This window comes from Festucalex cinctus, chromosome 12 (genome assembly GCF_051991245.1).
Source record: "Festucalex cinctus isolate MCC-2025b chromosome 12, RoL_Fcin_1.0, whole genome shotgun sequence".
In the NCBI taxonomy this organism is placed as follows: domain Eukaryota; kingdom Metazoa; phylum Chordata; class Actinopteri; order Syngnathiformes; family Syngnathidae; genus Festucalex; species Festucalex cinctus.
The window spans coordinates 3,834,433-3,855,311 of record NC_135422.1 but is presented as its reverse complement, the minus strand read 5'-3'; the positions used below and the strand labels follow the sequence as shown (position 1 = coordinate 3,855,311).

Sequence of the window (20,879 nt, the reverse complement as noted above, 5' to 3'; positions counted from 1 at the left end):
TATACTGTTGCATTTTTCTAAATATGCAAAAGCACAAACAAATTATTTGTACAATTTTTAGGACTAAACACAATTTGTCTTCATAACATTATGTGGCCCTTGCGTCCTTCTGATTTTCTGGATGTGGCCCTCAAATAAAAAAAGTTTGGCCACCCCTGCCTTAAAACATTTTTTTTTTCACCTGTGACAGAAAATCTGATAAATGGTGATAGAAAATCCGGCACTTCACAGTTTTGCTATCTCGACACAGCACATGTAAGGATTGTGTTCCACCACCGGTCGAGAATCCAGTCCTCTAAAGCTGAGCTCTCTCGTAATCAGACGTGATCTCACGAATACGAAGACAAGCAGACACTGCCGATGGTTGCCAAGAGTAAAGATGGCGGTGTTGGCAACAAAAGTCTTGCTTTGGAAAATACTTCCTGCCATCTGGGGAACCTACGTTTGTCCAAAAAAAATATTTTGCAGCGGGTACGACATGTTTGGTTTTATTTACCACCGCCGCAGCTCTTCTTACTACAGTCTTACGACAACTAGTCAGGGGAGTTTTGCTTATCATAACGGTAAGCTGTGGAGAAATAAAATTCTGGAATCAGCATGCCAATTTTAGTTTTAACTCATTCACTGCCAGCCATTTTTCACTGACGCAACCCCCTTCGCTCCCGACTGTTTTACTGGATTTTAACTGATTTTGCAAGGCCCACAGAATATTGTGTGTTCTATTGCTATAAAAACAAGGAACCTACCAAAAGAAAGATTAGTCTCTTCTTTCATCAGGAAAAATAAATACATTTCTATCTGTTTCCGTTTTGCAGCAGTGAGCATTAGAATATAGCTAAGTTTCATCATTATTCACAAATGTGTCAAAAACTGTGGGAAAATCAGCTTGTTGCAACATGGCCCCGGGTGAGCTCGTAAACTTTGCTGCCACCTGCTGGCCGTTTTTATCATAACTACCATTGCTTCAACCGTTCTCTTCAGTTCAGAGGCTGCATCAAAGTCTTCTGCATGCTCTAGCATTAAAAAACATAAAAATTGTATAAATACTAGGGGTGTGCCTAAAAATCGATTAATAAAAGAATCGAGATTCTCATTTATTAATCGAATTGAATCAATATTAATATCCAAAAATCAATTTGATTTAAATTAGAAATGAAGAAGAAGGGGAAAAGGCAGTTGTAGCCCACATGCTGTTTTTGTGGAAAAAAGGCACTTACAATACAAAATTAATAAATGTTCAAAAAAAAAAAAAAAAAAAAAAAAAGACACTTTAATGTCTCTATTTGTCATTTTGTCTTGCAAAGCAGACTGGAGTAGATCACGACAATGTTGTGCATATCTGTAAATTGAAGCAGAAATCATTTGTCCATCGTTTGAATCGAGAATCAAAAATCGATTCTGAATCCAATCGTAGACCCAAAAATCGTAATTGAATTGAATCGTGAGACAGTCAAAGATTCCCAGCCCTAATAAATATGTCCTTGGGACACTGGTAATATTTAAAATAGAACGTATTTTTACGTTTTGGGGAGCAAATGAGTTAATCAGCATAAAAATATAACTGAACAGAATTTTTTTTTTTTGTAACTGTAATGTTATAGGACATTCTTATAAGACATAAGATAAGTCGAATGTTTGATGTCCTTGGTTGCCAAGGTGCAAAATCAGGACAAAAGCATTTGATTGTCTTTATGTGTGCCCGGCCCAAAAGGACATAAAAATGGATGGGCGGAAGTTGTCTTGAAATTCGAGGTCAGCTTTTGAAATCACAAACTGTAAATAGAAGGTGAGTTGATATGTTCCCATTTCTTTTGAGCTTCATTAAGCAAAGTGAATTTTATTTTCACTGCAACATCGTTGTTGTATAAACACAACTGAAGCGTTTATAAAAAAAAACAAAAAAAAAAAAAAAACTCTTGGGTCTGCTTGCACAGAGCTGTTGTTCTGATCTGCTGTCAATCATTCTGCCTGTTCGTGTTTTCCCTCCCCTCTCACCTGTCTCTCTCTTCTTCTTTTTTTACCTGCTCTCCCAACTGTATCACCCTCTCGCTCTCTTGCTCTGTTATCCTACCCCAGACTCTTTTATCCCGTTCCGTCTTTCTTCCTCCCAATTTGCTTTTTTGTTCTGCGCCGTTTCCAGTGCTGCCTTGTTATGTTTTCCTCCCTCAGATCCCACTTTAAAACATCTGAGGGAGATCAGGAGAAAAATTGGCCTTGGAAAACCTGCAGTTAAAGGCTCCAGTGCCCCGTTTGCTCTCCGGATCTCAGCGCAACGTTCCGAAAACGTTCCGATTTAGTTCCTCCCCGTCTGAGAAACAAGTTGTTAGTCGTTGCACATGTCGGCTTTCCCACTTTGATGCATCGACCCGGTGTGAACCGCACGGCTGCCTGCAAAAAAGATAGCAAAGAAGTACATCGTTTAGGTTGAGATTCAAATTGCGTGTTGCTGTTTAGGATGAAAAGGGTTCGTCCCTGTTTTGTCACTCTCAGACGTCCTAATTTTGTACCGCTGTCGTTTGACTCGAACCTCTTTACACAGATATCCAGCAAAATATTATGCAATGCAATGTGTGTTTGTGTCAGTCTGCACGTGGGTAAGTGTGAAAGTTATAATAGTCCATGAAAACGAACAAAATAATTAAAACTAGAATTGAAAAAAACTTTTTCCATAACGAACTAAAATAAAAACTAACTGAAGTTTCATGCTAATTAAAATTAATTATAGCAAAAATTCACGTTGTTTTCATCTACATCTACTTTCATCACTATCATTATATTATGTTATATGAGTTTCCGTGGTTCATTTTAAATGTATTCCTTTCTGTATTATTGTATGGAGGTAAGAATATCAAACGGTCGTTTGTGAATGGTAGTTTATCCGGATAGACCGAATATCGATCAGGCCGATTCTCAGCACCGATATTTAGTATTTTGACAAAAATAAAACACAAAAATGCTCTTTTAGTTTAAGATTCACAATTTTGAAGTATTTCCAAACCGGTGAAATTTTGGTGAAAAACTGCTGCAAGCTAGCGCCACTTACAGGCAAGGAGGACTCACTTAACGTCTTCCCCCTCTGCCATCGGTCGCGTGTACTCGTTCGTCTGCATCATGAGTACTCGAGTACTTGAAAAAAAGGCCGGTATCGGCCCGATACCGATACCTGGTATCGGTACTCGCCCATCCCTACTAATAATATTGCACATGGATAGAGTAAAAACAAAAGATCAGTCAGATTAGATAGATTTCTCATGAAGCATTTTCTGTCTGACGTGACATGTTTCAAATAACTCTGATGATGTCGTTCTGCCGATACGGAGGAAGTACAATTTTGCTTCGCCAAAATTTGCGGTAATTTGTTTTTGGGGTGGGGGCGGTGGGGGGGTGGGGGGGGGGGGGTTCAAATTGATGGTGGGGAATTATGAAACGAAGAACAGCCGGAAGAATTAAAAGGTATAATCTTTTCTTGGCAGCATCATCTGAGGACAGAATTGGCTTTCCAAATGACTTCCAGCGCTGCCGGCGACACTCAACAAAAAAGTTCCTGGAGCTATAGGAAAAGGGCGCTGTCGAAAAAATAAGCACTTAGTAGAAGAAGAGCAAAGCTGAGAGAGAGAGAGAGGAAAAAAAAAAAAGCGGTAAATCAAAGGGAAATGGCAGCGAGAAAAATGTAGGAAGAGAAGGAGAAAAGTGCTGCCGGGCAAATCCTCGCCAAATAATTCATTTCTGACCTCCTTAGTAAGTAAATTTCCTAAATAAATAAGAGCAGTGCTTGAATGTCAGGAACGGGGAAACTGCCTGTGGCACTTTGTCGCTCGCAGTCTTGGCAGGCTGGCGGCGCGCTGTGTTTTCATTAGATGGGCCAAATAAATGGCTTCTCCTTCCATCCGTTCGGAGCCGTTTGATGTTTTTTTAGCAGACTGGAGCGAAGAGAAGAGCAGCTTTTTACGGGATTTAACTCTTTTACTGCCATACATTATCAAAAAACAAAAAAACAACAACAGTGCCAGCCAATTTTGAAGATTTTAACTCATCTTTCAAGGCAAACAGAATATTGTGTACTTTTACTACATATACAATGTGGGTACCAAATGAAAGATCGCATTCCATTCTTTCATTAGAAAAAAAAACGATGTTTCTACCTTCTTTCGTTCGTTAGTAATAATAACCATTTGAAGAGGTCATTTGAATGGCATTGAGCTAAAATTGAAAAGATGAGAAAACAAGCATTTTGTGAAGATATATTTTCTCCACAACAGTCACTTTGACACAAAATATTTTTGTTTTGTGACGCTCTGCAAATTAGGTTTAATGTGACGAAAGCTTTGATCATTCACGCTAGGGGTGTTAAAAAAAAAATCGATTCGGCAATATATTGCGATACTGCAGCACGCAATTCTCGAATCGATTCAATAGGCAGCCGAATCGATTTTTTAACATCCATTTTTTAAGGAAAAATATTCAACAAAATGTCTAACTTTCACACCTGAAGAATGGAATAATGTTATATTAATGGAACATTTAGCCTTAATATTTTATTTCAATGCTGTTCAAACATTAAAATGTTACGACCTGTTTGTTAAATGCAGTGACCGACAGTTATAAGACTGAAGTTTCAGATCAATAAATTATACATTTTCATACAAATCTTACAGTGTACATGTACAAGTTTACTGAATGGTATTTTCTAAATTTGAGTAAAAAAAAAAATTGCAACAATCGACTTGTAAATTCATATCGGGATTAGTCGGTATCGAATCGAATCGTGACCTATGAATCGTGTTACGGATCGAATCGTTAGGTACTAGGCAATTCACACCCCTAATTCACGCCATCCTTGAAAAAGTTTGATTTCATCCAATTTCATCAGATTCCGCCATGTTTCATTGTAATGTCATACAGAGATTCCATGCTGCCATCTGCTGTCCATAGTTTGTTGTGTTTTTGATTCACACACAGATTCAATTCAATTCATTGACCAGGCAGCTCTCCACTTAGATGTTGCATTTCCCATTGATTTAAAAAAAAAAAAAAAAAAAAACAGTTGACGTCATTTAACGTTTATGGCAGCATACATCACGATTTTACTTATCGCTATTAAACGTTGTTGGCAGTCAAAGAGTTAATGTGTTAAAAGCCGCTTATATTTGTGTGCAGAGGGGTCCATTTTTGTGTGTGCGTGTTATAGACACGGCGAGTCCGGCCTGCCCTAAGAACAGATTGGCTCCATATATAATTCATGGCCTCCAGTCCATCCAGCAACCTCCTTTTGTCTGGCTCCTTTTCTGACACTTTTCCGCCACACTTCCTTGCACACACGCAGAGAGCAACTGGATCGATGACTCGCCATCTTCACGCTCCTCGCGGTCCCAGTGCACGGGCTGTCTCGTCCGGTTAGCTGCGCTGGGAGGCCTCAAGCCTGGCCTGTCACCACCCGGAAAGGACGCGAGGCGCCGAAATGGAGTCCGATGGTTGGCTGGCACCTCCGTAACCATGGCGATCCCTTGGCAACGGCACACAAGGACGGGCTCCAACAACTCGCTGACGCGCGCACATGCCAGGGTGTGAAAATGGCCTCTGTTGTCCTTCACGCGTTAGCATTGTGTGTTTTGGCCGCTCTCGTGTTTATTGGTCGCATTTTGTGAAAGCGAGACGCAAGCTTGTTGTTGGTTAACTCAATGGAACACAGACCTCCACCATGTTGAACTCTTGACTTTGCATGTTAGCATTTTTCTCTTTTTTGGTTAAATAATGTAGCCAACTCTCAGTATGACGCAGTGCAGTTTTACAACACTGCAACCACAAACCACAAACAATTTGTCAAGATCCCAAATAGCAGGCACTAAATTGCATGTTCAGCCTAACAGATTGTGTCTATGGGCGTGTTGCATATGATCCACCAAAATCTTTGACTAAGAGCTCAAAGGACGAGCGCTAAATTGCATCGTCACTTTCCTGTTGGCAACAGATGTAAAAGACTAATTTAACCTCAAGCAGAAAATGAAGTTTGAAGGGATGGAACTGGAAGTGTTTGTTGATGAGACAAAAAAAAAAATCAATCATTCCGATAATTTAATGGAAGCCATCAACCGCATAAAAGACATGATTTTGTTTGATTTAACTCATCCTGAGTGTGTGATAATCAAAGGTGTCTGTGCAAATGTGTTTAAAACTTGGAACAACACATTCAGAAATTGTCACGGTGCATTAAAATAACCCATAAGCATGGAAAAGAGTTTTGAGAGTTTTGTCATAAATGAGTTGCATGACTCCTTCTTGTGATTGGCTCAAAGTCAGCCTCTTAAATCACAATTATTTGCAGTTTCTGACATTTTGTAAATCCTGACACGAGTGGAAAAGTTTTCTCCGCCGCCTCAATTTGTGAGCGCTAGCCTGCCAGTTTGTACCTGCCTTTCGGGCGCGTTATTTAAAGATGTGAAATCGGCCGTCACAGTTCGGCTCAGGTTTGATAAATCACATTATAAGCGTGCTCAATTAGTATATTTACATATATTCTCTTAGAATGTGAAAATGAACTATGTAGCAATTTTGCTCATTTGGCTGATGCACTCGTGGTTGTGCCCGGTTAGCATCAGCTAACATCTGTTTACACCTTCAGTAAATCAGGCCTAGCTTGTGGAAAAACTCTGACAGTGTCAGTCAATAGTGAGCATCTTTGCACAGGGGGAATTTTCAATTTCTTTTATTGAACTTTGTGGAATGCTCTTAGTTTTGTGGTTTGCAGTGTTGCCTTCAAATAGCAACTTAGTTTCTGTACTGATTACTTTTAAAAGTAACTTTGTTACTTTACTGATTACTTGCTTTAAAACGTAACTAAGTTACTTATTACCTGCTTTAATAAGTAACTTAGTTGCTTTACTTATTACCTACTTTAAAGAGTAACTAGTTACTTTACTGATTACTTGCTTTAAAAAGTAACAAAATTAGATTATTCAAATTTGTTGCGTCATCTGTTACTCACAAACGTGTGATATCACACATTTGCCTCAGTATCTCTGAGAAGGGAAGTAAAAAAGCTAAACTATTTATATATGCTGACAGAGCTAACCTAAGACACAATAAATATCCTATAATATATAAGGTCACATTTATTGCCTAAACTTGGTGCCGGAAATAGCAGAATTGTTTTGAGGATGTGACACCCGTCACATGACAATGGCCCTTTATGTAACACTGTTGACTGCAACAAACCTTTAATATTTTTGTTTACAGCTGCTACAAACTCAACATAGTGACTCTACGTGTTTGTATATTGAAAATGAAGACCTCTCTGACTCCTTCCTCCATTGCTGTTTATGGACACGTGAGTCTCATTGCACTGACAATGATGATCACACTCCCCATAACTTTAGTGAGTATTATAATGTTAGGGATCAGGTGTTTTTCTGTATTTTATTATTAACAAGTATTACCGATTCTTTCCCACTGGTGCCTCTTGCTGGCAGCCAAGTGTTACTTCATGCGGTGCCAACAATTGCCACTCTTTCAAATACTGATGTTCCTTGCAGACAGACGCAAATATATTTCTTAAAGTAATTTACAATGATATCAGAAAAGTAGCTATAGTTTGATTACGTAACTGGAAATTGGAGTTACTAATTAACACATTTCTGGCCTCACATTTGTTGGACCAACTGTGTGTACCTTCTTTCTTGCATCGCCACTGTTTTTTTTTTCTCTTTCCTAGCGTCACTCCATCTCTCTCTGCGTCAACCATTTTTCCCTCATTGGTGCAAAGGTGCCTGAGAGCAAGATGAATTCGTTGTGCTCATTTTTTTTTGCACCCTCCCTGATAGTTGCGCATGCATATATTAAAGGGATACTTTACTTATTTAGCCATTTTTGGTAGTCAAACATTAATATTTTGCCTATAATAAATTTGATATTTTCATTATTTTTCATGTACAATTGGTACCTTTAAAAACACGTTTTTCAACTTGGTCGACTGAAAATGACATCACAAGGGCTCAGGTAACCAATCACAGCTCAGCTTGTGAATGTCACATGACCAAACCTGAGCTGTGATTGGTTACCTGAGCCCGTGTGATGTCATTTTCAGTCGACAGCAAGTTCCAAAATGGGTTTTTAAAGGTACTATTTGTATGTGAAAAATAATGAAAGTATCAAGTTATTATAGACAAAATCGTAACTTTTTATTGCTATAATGGGCTAAATAAGTGAAGTATCCCTTTAAGTGTGATTAAACACTGTGCGGTGCCTACATCAAGTGCTCGCTAATGGCCTTTTTTTTTTTATGACATGAATTAGTCATAATGGGAAGAGCGGCACAGTCAAAAGCTTGCAAGCGCCGTTGTTGTTGTTTTGATTGTTTGACCATTCACACGAGACCATGTCTCCCATTGCTGTGAGTGGGTGCCGAAAGGCTGGAAGAGCAGTTCCCAAGGCATTTGGCTGCAAAGAAAACATTTTTAATGTGAGAGGCGTAAAGATCAAAATGTACATTTCCGCGCGTCGACTCGCTCAGGTCGTATTGAGGAGCAGCTCGGCAGCCGATGATGGTGTTTACGTACCGCGTATTATGGAGAATTGGGGCCAGATAAGCGTGGCTTTGGTGCTAGTTTGGTGGTGTCTTTTTCCACAGGGGCCCCCAGAACACCTCGCCCCCCCCAAACAGAGGGATTACATATGTATCATCACCCGTGCTCTATGACTAATTACATCTGTGAGATGAGATTATAGGGAGGTTTACCATGCCAATCCCTCCTCTTAGGCTAAATGTATCAGTTCCAACATGAGGCATTACGACGTGTATGAAACGGAGACTGATGCCAGTGAGAAATGATTTGAATGGCTTAAACCCAAATAGAATTTTTGCTCTTGTCGACAAAAAAAATCAAAAAAATCGTAAATCCTCGGTTGTGTTCTTCTCTGACTTACGTTGTCCATCTTTTGGTCTTTTCATGTTTTGCGATTCTTGTTTGCGGTTCAGTGCAGGGGTGGATCTAGTCTAGAGTGATAGAGGGCCGAGGCCACCCCAAAATCAAAGTATATACATCTGTTTCCATGTTTGAAAACATGTATAAACTGTGGGTAAATTAGCTTATTTTCAACAGGGCCCTGGTTGCTCTCTTATGCTCTGCTGCCATCTGCTGGCCGTTTTTGTAATAACTACCATTTCCTCAACCGTTTTCTGCAGGTGAGAGGCTGCATCAAAGCTTTCATTCAAGAAAGACGTATAAATACGTCTTTGGGGCGCTTAAAACATTTAAAATTGAACGCATTTATCCGTTTTTGGGAGCAAATGAGTTAACATAATGAGTTAACCAGGAGATAATCTTGTTTCGGAACCACATAGGCCAAATTGTTGCTAACAGTATTCTCTTTCCACTTTTTATGTCCGTGACTTTGGACTGCCCAGCATGTAATGAAAGACACAGCCTTTTAAACTCACTCACACACAACGCACATGGGCGGGGCTAGCATTCAGCAGGTTGCGGATAAGCCCCTCTTATGTCACTTGCAACACTGCATGATGAGCCATGAGACGAGGAAAGCTGAAGGGGGCGATTGAGCGGAATTGATTTTTTTTTTTTTTTTTTTTCGGTTGCCATGGAAACAAATAATATGAGCCTCTCCAAAAGCACACCTTAATTAGTTAAATTATGACTTGTGGGAGAGGGGGAAATGATTTGCAGAGGAGACGATATTTGCAGCTCAGTCGTCTGCAATCTCATGGAGGAAGTGTTTGATCACTGACATGTTGTCGACTGTTCATAGATAAAAGTCCAAAAGTTGCAACAACAGCTTGCCGAATCTCATTTCTATACAATCATGTGACATCTGCTCCGTTGTCTGGCATCATATCTGAACATTTTGAAGCTCCTTTCTTGCAAAACCCATCAAAATAAATCATCATCTCGTCCTGTTTTGTCTAGGCAGAGCAGCTATCAAGGAGCTAGTGTCACCCAGCCAAGCACCACCGTCCCCTACAGCCGGCCAGCAGGCAACAATATTTCAGCCATGGGCAACGCACAAGGTCCGGCCTACAACGTGATGCCTTCAGGTATGATTGAGAAATGCAGCTGGCAGACAGGAAAAGTTATTGTGATTTTCTTTTTTTTTTCATGCTATTTAAGTTAGCGAGACTCTTCTTTCATCAGTTTTCACATTTTAACTTTCAAATTTTTTTTTTTAACAATATTTTACAATATCGTGATTTTATTAATACAGGACTGTCTCTGAAAATTAGAATATTGGGATAAATTCAATTATTTTCTGTAATGCAATTAACTCTTTGACTGCCAAACGTTATCCAAAAAACAGTGTCAGCCGATTTGGAGCATTTTCACTCATCTTTCAAAGCAAACGGAATATTATGCGGTATGAGGACATAAATATGGTGGATACCATATGAAAGATTGGATTCCATTCTTTCATGAGAAAAAAAAAGTATGTTTCTACCTTATTCCGTTATTTAGTAATCACCATTTGAAATTAGGTCATTTGAGTGACATGAGCGAAAATAGAAAAATATTAAGAAAAAAAAACAAGCTTTTTGTGAAAAGATACATTTTTTTGGCACAACAGTGCCTTTGACACTAATATTTTTTTGTTTAGTGACAAGGCAGCGCTGCACAAGACGTTGCGCTGCCCATTGAGAGAAAAAAAAATAAACGTAATAAACGTTTTCGGCGGCATTCATTAGGATTTTAGAATACGTCATTAAACGTTTTTGGCGGTCAAAGAGTTAAAATCATATTTCGGGCTTATCTATGTGCTTACACATCTCTTCCATCATTTTACATGAATATTATTTTTCTGTGTATCAGTTCCAACCTTCTATCAAGAGACGAGCTTTGCGTTACATTCTGACCCGGTGTGCTCCACTGACCGACTTCCTAATGCAATCTTTATTGGAATGAAAAGTGTTGCCGCACGCCAGGCCAGTCAAGATAAACCCTCCACATGTTTATGTTGAATTTACAGAAAACTCATCTCAGAGAGTGAGTAGAAGGGTCAAGGTTGAGGGCCGATGCCTCTCCACCAAGCTCGCAACAGTGTTTTGTTTTTTGTGGGGGGTTTTTTTTTCATCGCTCCCGCTTTTCACGCAGAGAATATTGATGTAGCAAAGTTTCTTTCAGCTCTTCACCTTGCTGCATTGTCGCTGAAGGCACCTCTGAGGGCACCGAATGAATAGGCCCCCTTTTACTCAAAGCCAAATATTAGAATGTTTGATATTTCAGGAACTTGAAATGCGTATCAAGGTTTCGCAGCAGTCGCCTCGTTTGCCCAAGAAAGAGTGAAAAGCTGTTAGCATGGAAGGAAAAGCCTCGCATCCAAGGATCCTCTTTTGTTTTACAAGAAATATACGACTTTTATTATGAAATGTGGTCTTGATGATCGTAGTGCCTCTTCAACTTGAACTCAAAAGGCAGTTACGCCAATGTCTTTGAAATGAGAAGGCTGTTTATCGTATGAAGGCAAGCCCCGCCCACCTTTGCCGTTGTGGCACCACTTTGAAGGCGAACTCGCATTTTGGATTCCTCTCAACGAAATCAAAAGAGTTGCAGCCATCTTTTTTTTTTTGGGGGGGGGGGGGGATACTTCTTTCTCGCGCTTGTGAAGTACCAGCGGCCTTACTTTGCCAGCGACGCTGTCAATGTCAATACGATGAAAGGCGGAATATCTGTGACGTCATACACGCCGTTACCCTGATGCTTTCACGCCTCACAAAGGAACTACTATTTGTTTCAGAAATGAATGAATCGCACAAAAACAGCAGCAGCGGCGGCAGCAAATCACTCGAGAGAGCGTTGGGCGACCATGGTAAAAAAAAACAAAATTCCAATTTTTTGAGGAATCTTTACATTGTAATTCTTTCATGAAATGTTTCCTTGATGTTTGTGAAGGAGCCATCGGAATGTCTGCGGACGGGATGATGAGCCCGGATGCGAAAATGAAAGCAGATGTAAAAGATGACAACGGCCCGGCCAACGACACTCACAAGCCAAAGGTAACACAAATTCCGTTTACGTTTCTTATTTTGCTCACTTTTATCCTCTTTTGTTTGCTTTCGCGCCGCTAATGACTTCTCATCCGCACATGTTGCCTCAGCGCACCGGGTTGTTGTTTCTCTTTTGTTTTCGCACCATATTTCATGATTTGTTGAACATTTACCATTCCTAATGTTTCCCCCGCTTTGTTTTGGCCGCCAGCTGTCTTTAGCCGGTGTTTTGGCAGCCTGAGCTCAACACGAGAGTTTGGCACACGCGCAGTCGCTTGGACAAACACACAAGAAGTCACACACCATCTTTTTACTTAAAGGGGAAGTCAGCCCAAAAATGATCAGTTCTATGCACCCCCCGCTAGTCTAAACACGCCATGCGGATTCATATTGTGTTTGTGGAATAGGAATTAAGCAGTAAAATCCACCTGTTTTGTATCCATCTCTGGGGGCGGCCATTTTTTCACTTGCTGTCGACTGAAAATGACATCACAGATGCTCAGGGCTCACCTGTTTTCTGAGTTTAGTCATGTGTAGGGGTGGGAACCTCTGGCTACCTCACGATACGATACGATACGATACGATACGATACGATACGATACGCGATACAAGGCTCACGATAACGATTGTCTGACGATATGACGATACCGTGATTATGGATATATTGCCCAGGTTATAAATCCATGATAAAACTAATCATAAAATAATAATAATAATAATAATAATAATAATAATAATAATAATAATAATAATAAATAAAATTAAAATAAATATCAATAAATAATAGTAAATAAATCATAAGAATACAAATTGAAAAATAAAATAATTCTCAATATAATAAAATAATGTAAATAAATGTAAATAGAATATAAATATATAATATATGTAAAAATATTAATAAAATAAAAATAAATAAATAAATAAATTATATAATAATAATAATAATAATAATAATAATAATAATCTGCGATTGGCTGGCAACCAGTTCAGGGTGTACCCCGCCTACTGCCCATAGCCAGCTGGGATAGGCTCCAGCACCCCCCACGACCCTTGTGAGGAGCAAGCGGTTCAGAAAATGGATGGATGGACGACAATAATAATAATAATAATAATAATAATAATAATTTAAACAAAACTAAGGTCATATGTCTTCTTTGCCTGAAAACTTGCGTCCATTTCCCCGCCACTCATATGAGCCGCTCGCCCTAGTGGCCCGCCAAATAATTTCTCAATAAGTCATGAACAATGGAGGCATTACAGTGACTGTATATTAACTACAAATATCGCAATACCTGCGTATTGATAATCTAGCGGGAGACAAAGTATCACGATTTATCTCGATATCGATATATCGTCACACTCCGAGACTCATGTGATTGGTCGTTATCTGATTGCTGAGAAACTGTGATGTCATTTTCAGTCGACAGCAAGTGACAAAATGGCCCCTGAGATGGATAAAAAATAGTTGGATTTTGCTGCTTAATTTATATTCCACAAACACAATACTAAACAGAATGTCATGTTTAGACTAGCAAAGGTGCATTGAACTTAATATTGTATATATTTTTTTATTGTATTGACTTCTGACCTCTCATTTGGCCCTCAAGTTGCACGTTGACATGACTCAGCTCAGCAACAAAACTGCTCTTTCTTTCCTCCCCACTCTCAAATTGTTTTCACTCACACATGCGCCTCCATCACATCCACTACACTTCCTTCCTTCTTTTCTTCCGCTGATTATGGTAGTAAGGGCTTTTTGAATTATTGAAAGGCATTGAGAGCAGCCAGAGAGACCCCCTCGTGCTCCCAAAAGAGATGATCTGTCTGCCAGGAATGAGTGCAGGAACACAAAGACACGCAGATCCATAGAAGACAGACTCGGGGAAATCGAAAGGCGGCAAGATAAGCTTTTGCTGACTCCAACATTCCGTAGAAAGACCCAAGAGCACTTGTCAAGCTATTGTTCAGTCTTTCGCAGTTCGACGTGCGTATGCACTTTTATTCATTGTGATTAAATCTAAACTAGCTCATACCTGTTGGGGAAATTGTATGTTGCATGTTTACATGCAAACAACACAAATTTGTTGGATTTTCTCGGGATGTTCGATAACACTTTCGTTCAACTCTTGAGTAGTCATTCTTTTATCCGCTGAAGTTCTAATCTCTCTCTCTCTGTGCACGCCAGTTACAAGACAGTCACAACAACAGCACCTCCGTCCCCCAGCAGTGCGCGTCGCAGCCGGCCACGCCAAGCAGCGCTCTGCCCGTCCCCTCCCCACTGTCACCCAGCCCGGCCAGCTTGTCCTCCTACCACGGAGATGATAGTGACAGCATAAGCAGCCCCCCTTGGCCCGTCAAGGCCCCTCCAAGCCCAGTAAGTACCGCAGGTTCAATATGAATGGATGGATGGATGGAAAAAAAATCAAATCCGTTTAGGCCAGGGGTCTGCAATCTGTGGCGTTTTTATCCCTCTCCTAGTGGCTCCCAGAGCTCTAAAAATAATTAGTAGAAATTCATATTTTTTTGTTTACATATTGATTTTTATTTTTTAGATAAAATATTCTTTAAGTGATTAATTATTTTAAAAAAAAAAAAAAAAAGAATAATTAAATATTCAAAAAAATGTCAGGGTCCAAATTTTAAAGTTGTCAGGGGGGAAAAAAAAAAGAGATGAAAGGTAGCTTAAAAAGTGTTAAAAACTGCCTAAAAATGCCCCAAAAGTTAATAATAACAATAATAATAATAATAATAATAATAATAATAATAATAACGTGTCCAAAAAAGGAAGAGGAAATGCAGAAAATTACCATAAATTGTCCACGAATTTGTTTAAAAATGTCAAAAAATTGGATTTAAAAAAAAAAAAAAAAAAGTTAAAATAAAAAAGAAAAGTAAAATAACAAAAAAAGAAATCCTGGAAATTGCCATAAAATGTCGACATAATTGCCAAAAATGTCAAAGTTTATAGCAAAGAAAGGTAGAAAAATGTTAAAAAATAAATAAATAAATAAATAAATACAATTAAATTAAAAAATAAATAAATAAATAGCCTTAACAAGTCCAATAAAGGAAGAAGCAGAAAATTACTAAATGTCGATGGATTTCCTAAAAAATTTGATGGAAAGGCAGAAAAATCTATACATAAATAAATAAATACATACAATACATGGATACATACATATATATATATATATATATATATATATATATATATATATATATATATATATATATATATATATATATATATATATATATATGGATACATATATATATATATATATATATATATATATATATATATATATATATATATATATATATATATATATATATATATATATATATATATATATATGCATGCATACATACATAAATGTATGAAATATGAAGTATGGAAAATTACAAAAAGGGAAAAGAAAATTGGATGAATTGGATTTTGCTTGTTTATGTGTTCTGGCGCAGCACTAATTAGCTCTTGGGCCCTCAGTACTTTTGAATGAAACTAACACTAACACGTTTCGTTCATCGCAATGTTCGAATGTTGTGCAGCTCAAGACAGATTTTTTTTTTTGTATTTATTTGGCATAAAACGGCTCTCTTGAAAGTTAAGGTTGCTGACACCCATATTACATAAGGCCAGATTGTGAATGTGCTGTGAATGTATGAATTTAATTCTTTGAACAAACAGTGTGTACTGTTTTAGTATGTCCATATAACCGAGATTCTCGTTCCCTATGTGTAAATATACAATGAAACTTAATGACTTCCAAGGGGAGAGACAATTGTTAAAGTAAGGTACAGCAAATAGGCTGTGTAATTGCCACTATACAATTCATATGAAATGGTCATTTAGGAGGCGAGAGGTTTGACCGTTCTTATTATTTGTAGTGATCCGAAAGCTATAAACATTAACTACCTGTATTTTGCCCCACCATATTTTCTTTTTTTTGACAGAAAGCCAACGCAAACTCGTCATCATCCAGCGGCGAGCGAGTCTCGCGACTATACGATCTGGGTGCGGAGCCAGAGAGGCGGACGTGGGTGGAACGCTACCTGTCCTTCATGGAGGAACGAGGAACTCCTGTTTCCCAGCTGCCGATCGTGGGGAAGAAACCGCTGGATCTCTGGAAGCTCTACATCGCCGTTCGGGAGATTGGGGGCCTTGCTGTGGTAATTCGTTTGGATTGGGATCACATTTGATGGATAAATTGTATGTAATCCTCAAGTAAATTGTCATGATTAAATAATGAAAAACATTATGGGGCCCTATTTTTTTAGGTCAGCATGTTTGTGCATTCCATCGCTTTGTGTTGTACACCCTTGACGTATTTGGCAATTTGGTTGCTGTAGACAAGCTAAAAGCAGGTCTAAGTTGTGGCGCAGGTGGATTTGATATCATCCTATTTTATTCAGAAATATGACAACATTATGTGAACAGTATGTAAAGTTGAGAAAGATGGGTTAGAAACTAGGGATGTAACGGTATCCAAGCATCACGATACGAGATTATCACGATATGAAGGTCACGATTCGATAATTATCACGATATTGTGGGGGTGTTGATGATATTTAAAAAAGATCACAATATTTTTAAAAAAGAGAGCTCATACTAAAAATAAAGCACAATATTGTGCTTTTGTACATAACAGCAATGCATATAAACCACCTACAATCTCTAATAACAATATTGAGGCACTTACTTGCTAATGCAAGCACACATTGATCGCTTCATAAGCAAATTCGGTTCCCCTTCGTTTGACAATTAGCATAGATTTTAAACATGGAAGGCCAAAACATCCCTAATGAAAATGAAATTGCACTAATAAACTAGCCACTAGGGGGTGCTAGAACTGCACAAATGGAAATCAACCTGACATTTTTAACAAATGTGTTCCTTTTAAATATTGTGAACATGACGACGACAATATTGTGGCCGTTTTAATATCGCGATATCATGAGAAACAACTCTCTTACTACATCACAAAATAGTCGGCAAAACGAACCATTTTGCCACCCTCCGCAGGTGAACAAGAACAAGAAATGGCGGGAGCTGTCCACCACGCTGAGCGTGGGAACGTCGAGCAGCTCAGCAAGCTCGCTGAAGAAGCACTACATCCAGTTCCTGTTCGCCTACGAGTGCAAGATGGAGCGCGGTGAAGAGCCTCCAGCCGACAGCAGCAGCAGCAGCAGTGGGAGTTTGGCTGCAGGGGACAGCAGGAAGCAGGTCAAGATCCAGCCTCCCTCGCCTGGTAAGGAACGGTCAATTCTCACCGTTTTTCAGCCTCTTGCCCACCTGCGTGCAATTCGATCAAGCTGCATGTGTCAATGGTCTTGCAACTTTGTTGAACGTTTCAAAATTGACTTGACTTGACTTGACTTGACTTGACTTGACATGACTTGACTTGACTTTTGCAACCTTGCCATCATTGAATGTATATCCATGCTAAAACATGAAATGAATTAGCCAAGTTATTATATTATGCCTGTTGTGTGTGTAAAAATAGCATTCACCAAACTACACTAGTTCAGATGAGATTGAAGTTTGGAAAAGAAACAGAAATGATCATCTTTGAAACTTGTGTCGCGCTCTCTAATGTGTCAGAGGATACAGTCGTGTTTCCAGTGTATGCGCTAAGATGAAAAATAAAGTCATAGCTGATACTTGATAATATTACTGACTGCACGTTCAATATGCCGTATTGACATGATAAAAGCAGGTAGCTCAAATAAATAGCGCGTCGACAAGTGTGAAGCGGTCCAGTAAGAAATGTAATTGTTTCCCACCAGGGGATACGTGCGCTTCGCAGCAACCTGTCTGCTGCAATTTTTTGTGTGCGCTGAACTTGGGTCACCGTTTTATTTGGCGCAGGTTGAAAACGAAAAGTTTTAACAGCAGAGGTCTCAATAGAGGCTAAAAGTGACTTTCTTCACTTTTGGAAGTTCTGATTATAAGTCCCAAGTAGTGCCAACTAAGGTTGGACATGAGTTGAATTGAGTGGCTTTAAGTACTCATAATTTACCACCAACAAAATTAGCCTATGCTAAACTGTTAGCAATCGCGATTAGCATAAATGCGCTAGTGATTAGCACTTCAGGTAAACAAACACTAGCCTCCATTTAGTTCACACATACATCATTATATCTACATTACACATGTAATAGTGTCTTAAAAGACACTCATAAACGATGCTTCATTATTTCACGAGTAAATAAGGGTAGCGCTAGCTGTTAGCTACACGAGGTGACTATCTTCATGTTCCTGTCTTCTTCTAAGCACGTTTAGTGCATGACTGCCCTCTACTGGTTAAGTAATGAACACCTAAAACCGAGTGGCTGGTTATATTGTGTGATAATTACATCCCAGGTGCCTTTTTGGACGTTTAGAACTTCCTTTCCTGTGTATTGGGGAAGCTCAGTGTGCTGAATTGTCTTTAATAAAAACCCACTAAATAAGTACCTAAGTCAGTGAGCGTTTTTAATTAAGCAGACAGTCAGCCACTAGATGACGCACGAACAGAAGAAATAAAGATCAAATCTATTCTTAAAGTCTTTTTCAATCTGACTTTCTTGCTGTGATCTAGTTACATTTTTGAAGCACTTTTATTGCATACATATTGCTTACACGTATACAATACAGTATGTTAGACAATGAAAAATGTCCACCTGGATACAATGTAAATTTTAGTGGCCGACGACCATATATTTCCATTAGGAACTGGAACGTTTCACTAGAAGGTAAATGAATGCTCTTACAAAAGCACTTGTAAGCTCATGAAATACTGTAAGTAAACAACACTTGATGAGACAATTTAGCAGTTAATGAAGGTCAGCTACGGTACCATCCCATTTGGACCTCTTTTGGATTATTGTGTGATTGAGGTTAAGGGAGGTTGCGTTTGGGTGACTTTGTTTTGTATATGTTTGGTATTCACATTGTGAACAATTATGACGTGAGGATCAGGAGTGGAGAGGAAAGCAGAGAGTTGGTGCATTAAGGGCACGCCTCTAATTTGCAACTGAGATTAGAAAGGTGACCCGGGCTTTTTGAAAAGAACCTCAGCGTGAGAGATTGCAGATTGCTTTTCCTGCTTGTGGAAAAGAAAATTGGCCATGTACACATGGACCTCACACAAGCACATATCTTGTGTTTTTAATGCATTATAATTCAACCTCATATGTCTTGTCCTAAAGTATGAAATAATCACCTAATGGGACTGTCACTGTTAACTCATTCACTCCCAGCCATCGCTTCTGGCTGTTTTACTGGATTTTGACTGATTTTTTTCAAGGCCCACAGAATATTGTGTTGTATTGCTATAAAAAATATGGAACCTACCAAAGGAAAGATTAGAGTGTCTTCTTTCATCTGGAAAACATATATATTTGTATCTGTTTCCATTTTGCAGCAGTAAGTTTTGTCAATATTCACATTCCTGGCAAAAACACAGAGAAAAGCGCTTTGTTAGAAAGTGGCCCTGGCTGATCTCTTATACACTGCTGCCACCTGCTGTTGTTTTGTTTTTGTTTTTTGTTTTTTTTTAATAATTACCATTGCTTGAAGCCACCTCTTCATGGCAGAAGCTGCATCCAAGCCTTCTGTATGCTCTTGCAGATAAAAATTAAAAAAATAAATAAATAAATACATACATAAAAACAGTGTAAACATGTCTTTGGGAGGCAAGGACAAAGTATTTAAAAAACGTTTTGCATGTTTTGGGATTGAATGAGTTAATGTGTTCTCGGAAGTTGCGACATTATTGTCAGAAAATGTCTTTATTGTTTGTAGTATACCATCATATTATAACTGTTAGAAAAAAGTACCCTACATCAACTTTAATAAAAATAATTATTGCGTCAAAAAATTATTACATTCAATTTCACTTGTGCCCTCCCTATTTTTTTCTCCTCCTTCTACATCATAAGCCATCTGCCCTGCAGAGACCCCGCCAGTCTATTTATAGACTTGACAGAGCGGTGATGTCACAGATGGAGTGTGTCCAGCGGGCTGGTCGCGGCGAGAGCGTGTTATGCGGAGGAGTGATTAATGAGCACTGGAATGTCAAACGTAAACAAACCTGACCTCCCCGTCACCTTTCATTCACAAAAGTGGCTCGGCTGACTGACTCCCACCCGTGCCCCCCTCCTCCTCCCCCTCCCCCTCCTCCCTCTCCTCCTCCTCTCTGCCACCATCCCAGTGGATTATGTCACCGGCTGTCACGCACAAATGTCAACCACGTGACTTGAAACGCACGCGTGTTTTTCTCTCTGGAAATGTGGCGCCTGAGTTCACGCTTGTGTCCGTCTTCATTTCGCTTTCACCACCTCACAGTTGAACGTTTGCATCGGACGATTTGCTACTGAAGAGTGGTAAACTACTTCTGAGCCTTTGGTTAAAAGCAGACGTTGTTTATAATCTCAGATGTTCTTGACACTTCAACCTCTGCTATCATTATAGCACAAGCATCTCTCCCTGTATTTCAGCCTCTCTGTCTCCTACCATGTAGAAGCAGGGGACATCACTGAATAATTTAGAATTAGTATGAATTTTTAAAGCTTTAGTCTGTGTTTTGTTTTTTTGTTTTTTTTTTATATTGGAAACGTGCGGCGCGGTAATAGGCCACCAAGGCTCTTCCAGTGGAAGGCTTCTTACGCTAAATGCTCATTAGGCTGTTTTCATATCCTCTCTTTGTCTTTGTCATCTTTTTAGCAGAACGGTCCTCATTTTGCATTAAACTTGCTTCGGGGAATTTGTATCCCTTGGTTTTATGAGCTTGCGCTACCAGCCTCTTGTGGCTCTTTGCTCCTAGAATTCACACTGTTGTGGCGTTAACTACTACATAGTAGGGATGTCACGATAAGGGCGATATCGTGATATTAAAACTGCCACAAT

At 39.1% G+C, this 20,879-nt stretch overlaps 1 protein-coding gene across 3 annotated transcripts in view; it reads left to right on the top strand.

The window, feature by feature from the left end:
• arid1b (AT-rich interactive domain 1B) overlaps positions 1 to 20,879 on the top strand; it is a 199,961-nt gene that overhangs the window by 167,964 nt on the left and 11,118 nt on the right. For all 3 annotated transcript variants that reach the window (XM_077540057.1, XM_077540056.1, XM_077540055.1), the window contains exons 9-14: positions 9,918 to 10,045; positions 11,737 to 11,808; positions 11,892 to 11,995; positions 14,172 to 14,360; positions 15,944 to 16,159; positions 17,013 to 17,238. In XM_077540057.1, coding sequence (XP_077396183.1) covers positions 9,918 to 10,045; positions 11,737 to 11,808; positions 11,892 to 11,995; positions 14,172 to 14,360; positions 15,944 to 16,159; positions 17,013 to 17,238 — 935 coding nt within the window. The remainder of the gene's footprint in view (positions 1 to 9,917; positions 10,046 to 11,736; positions 11,809 to 11,891; positions 11,996 to 14,171; positions 14,361 to 15,943; positions 16,160 to 17,012; positions 17,239 to 20,879) is intronic.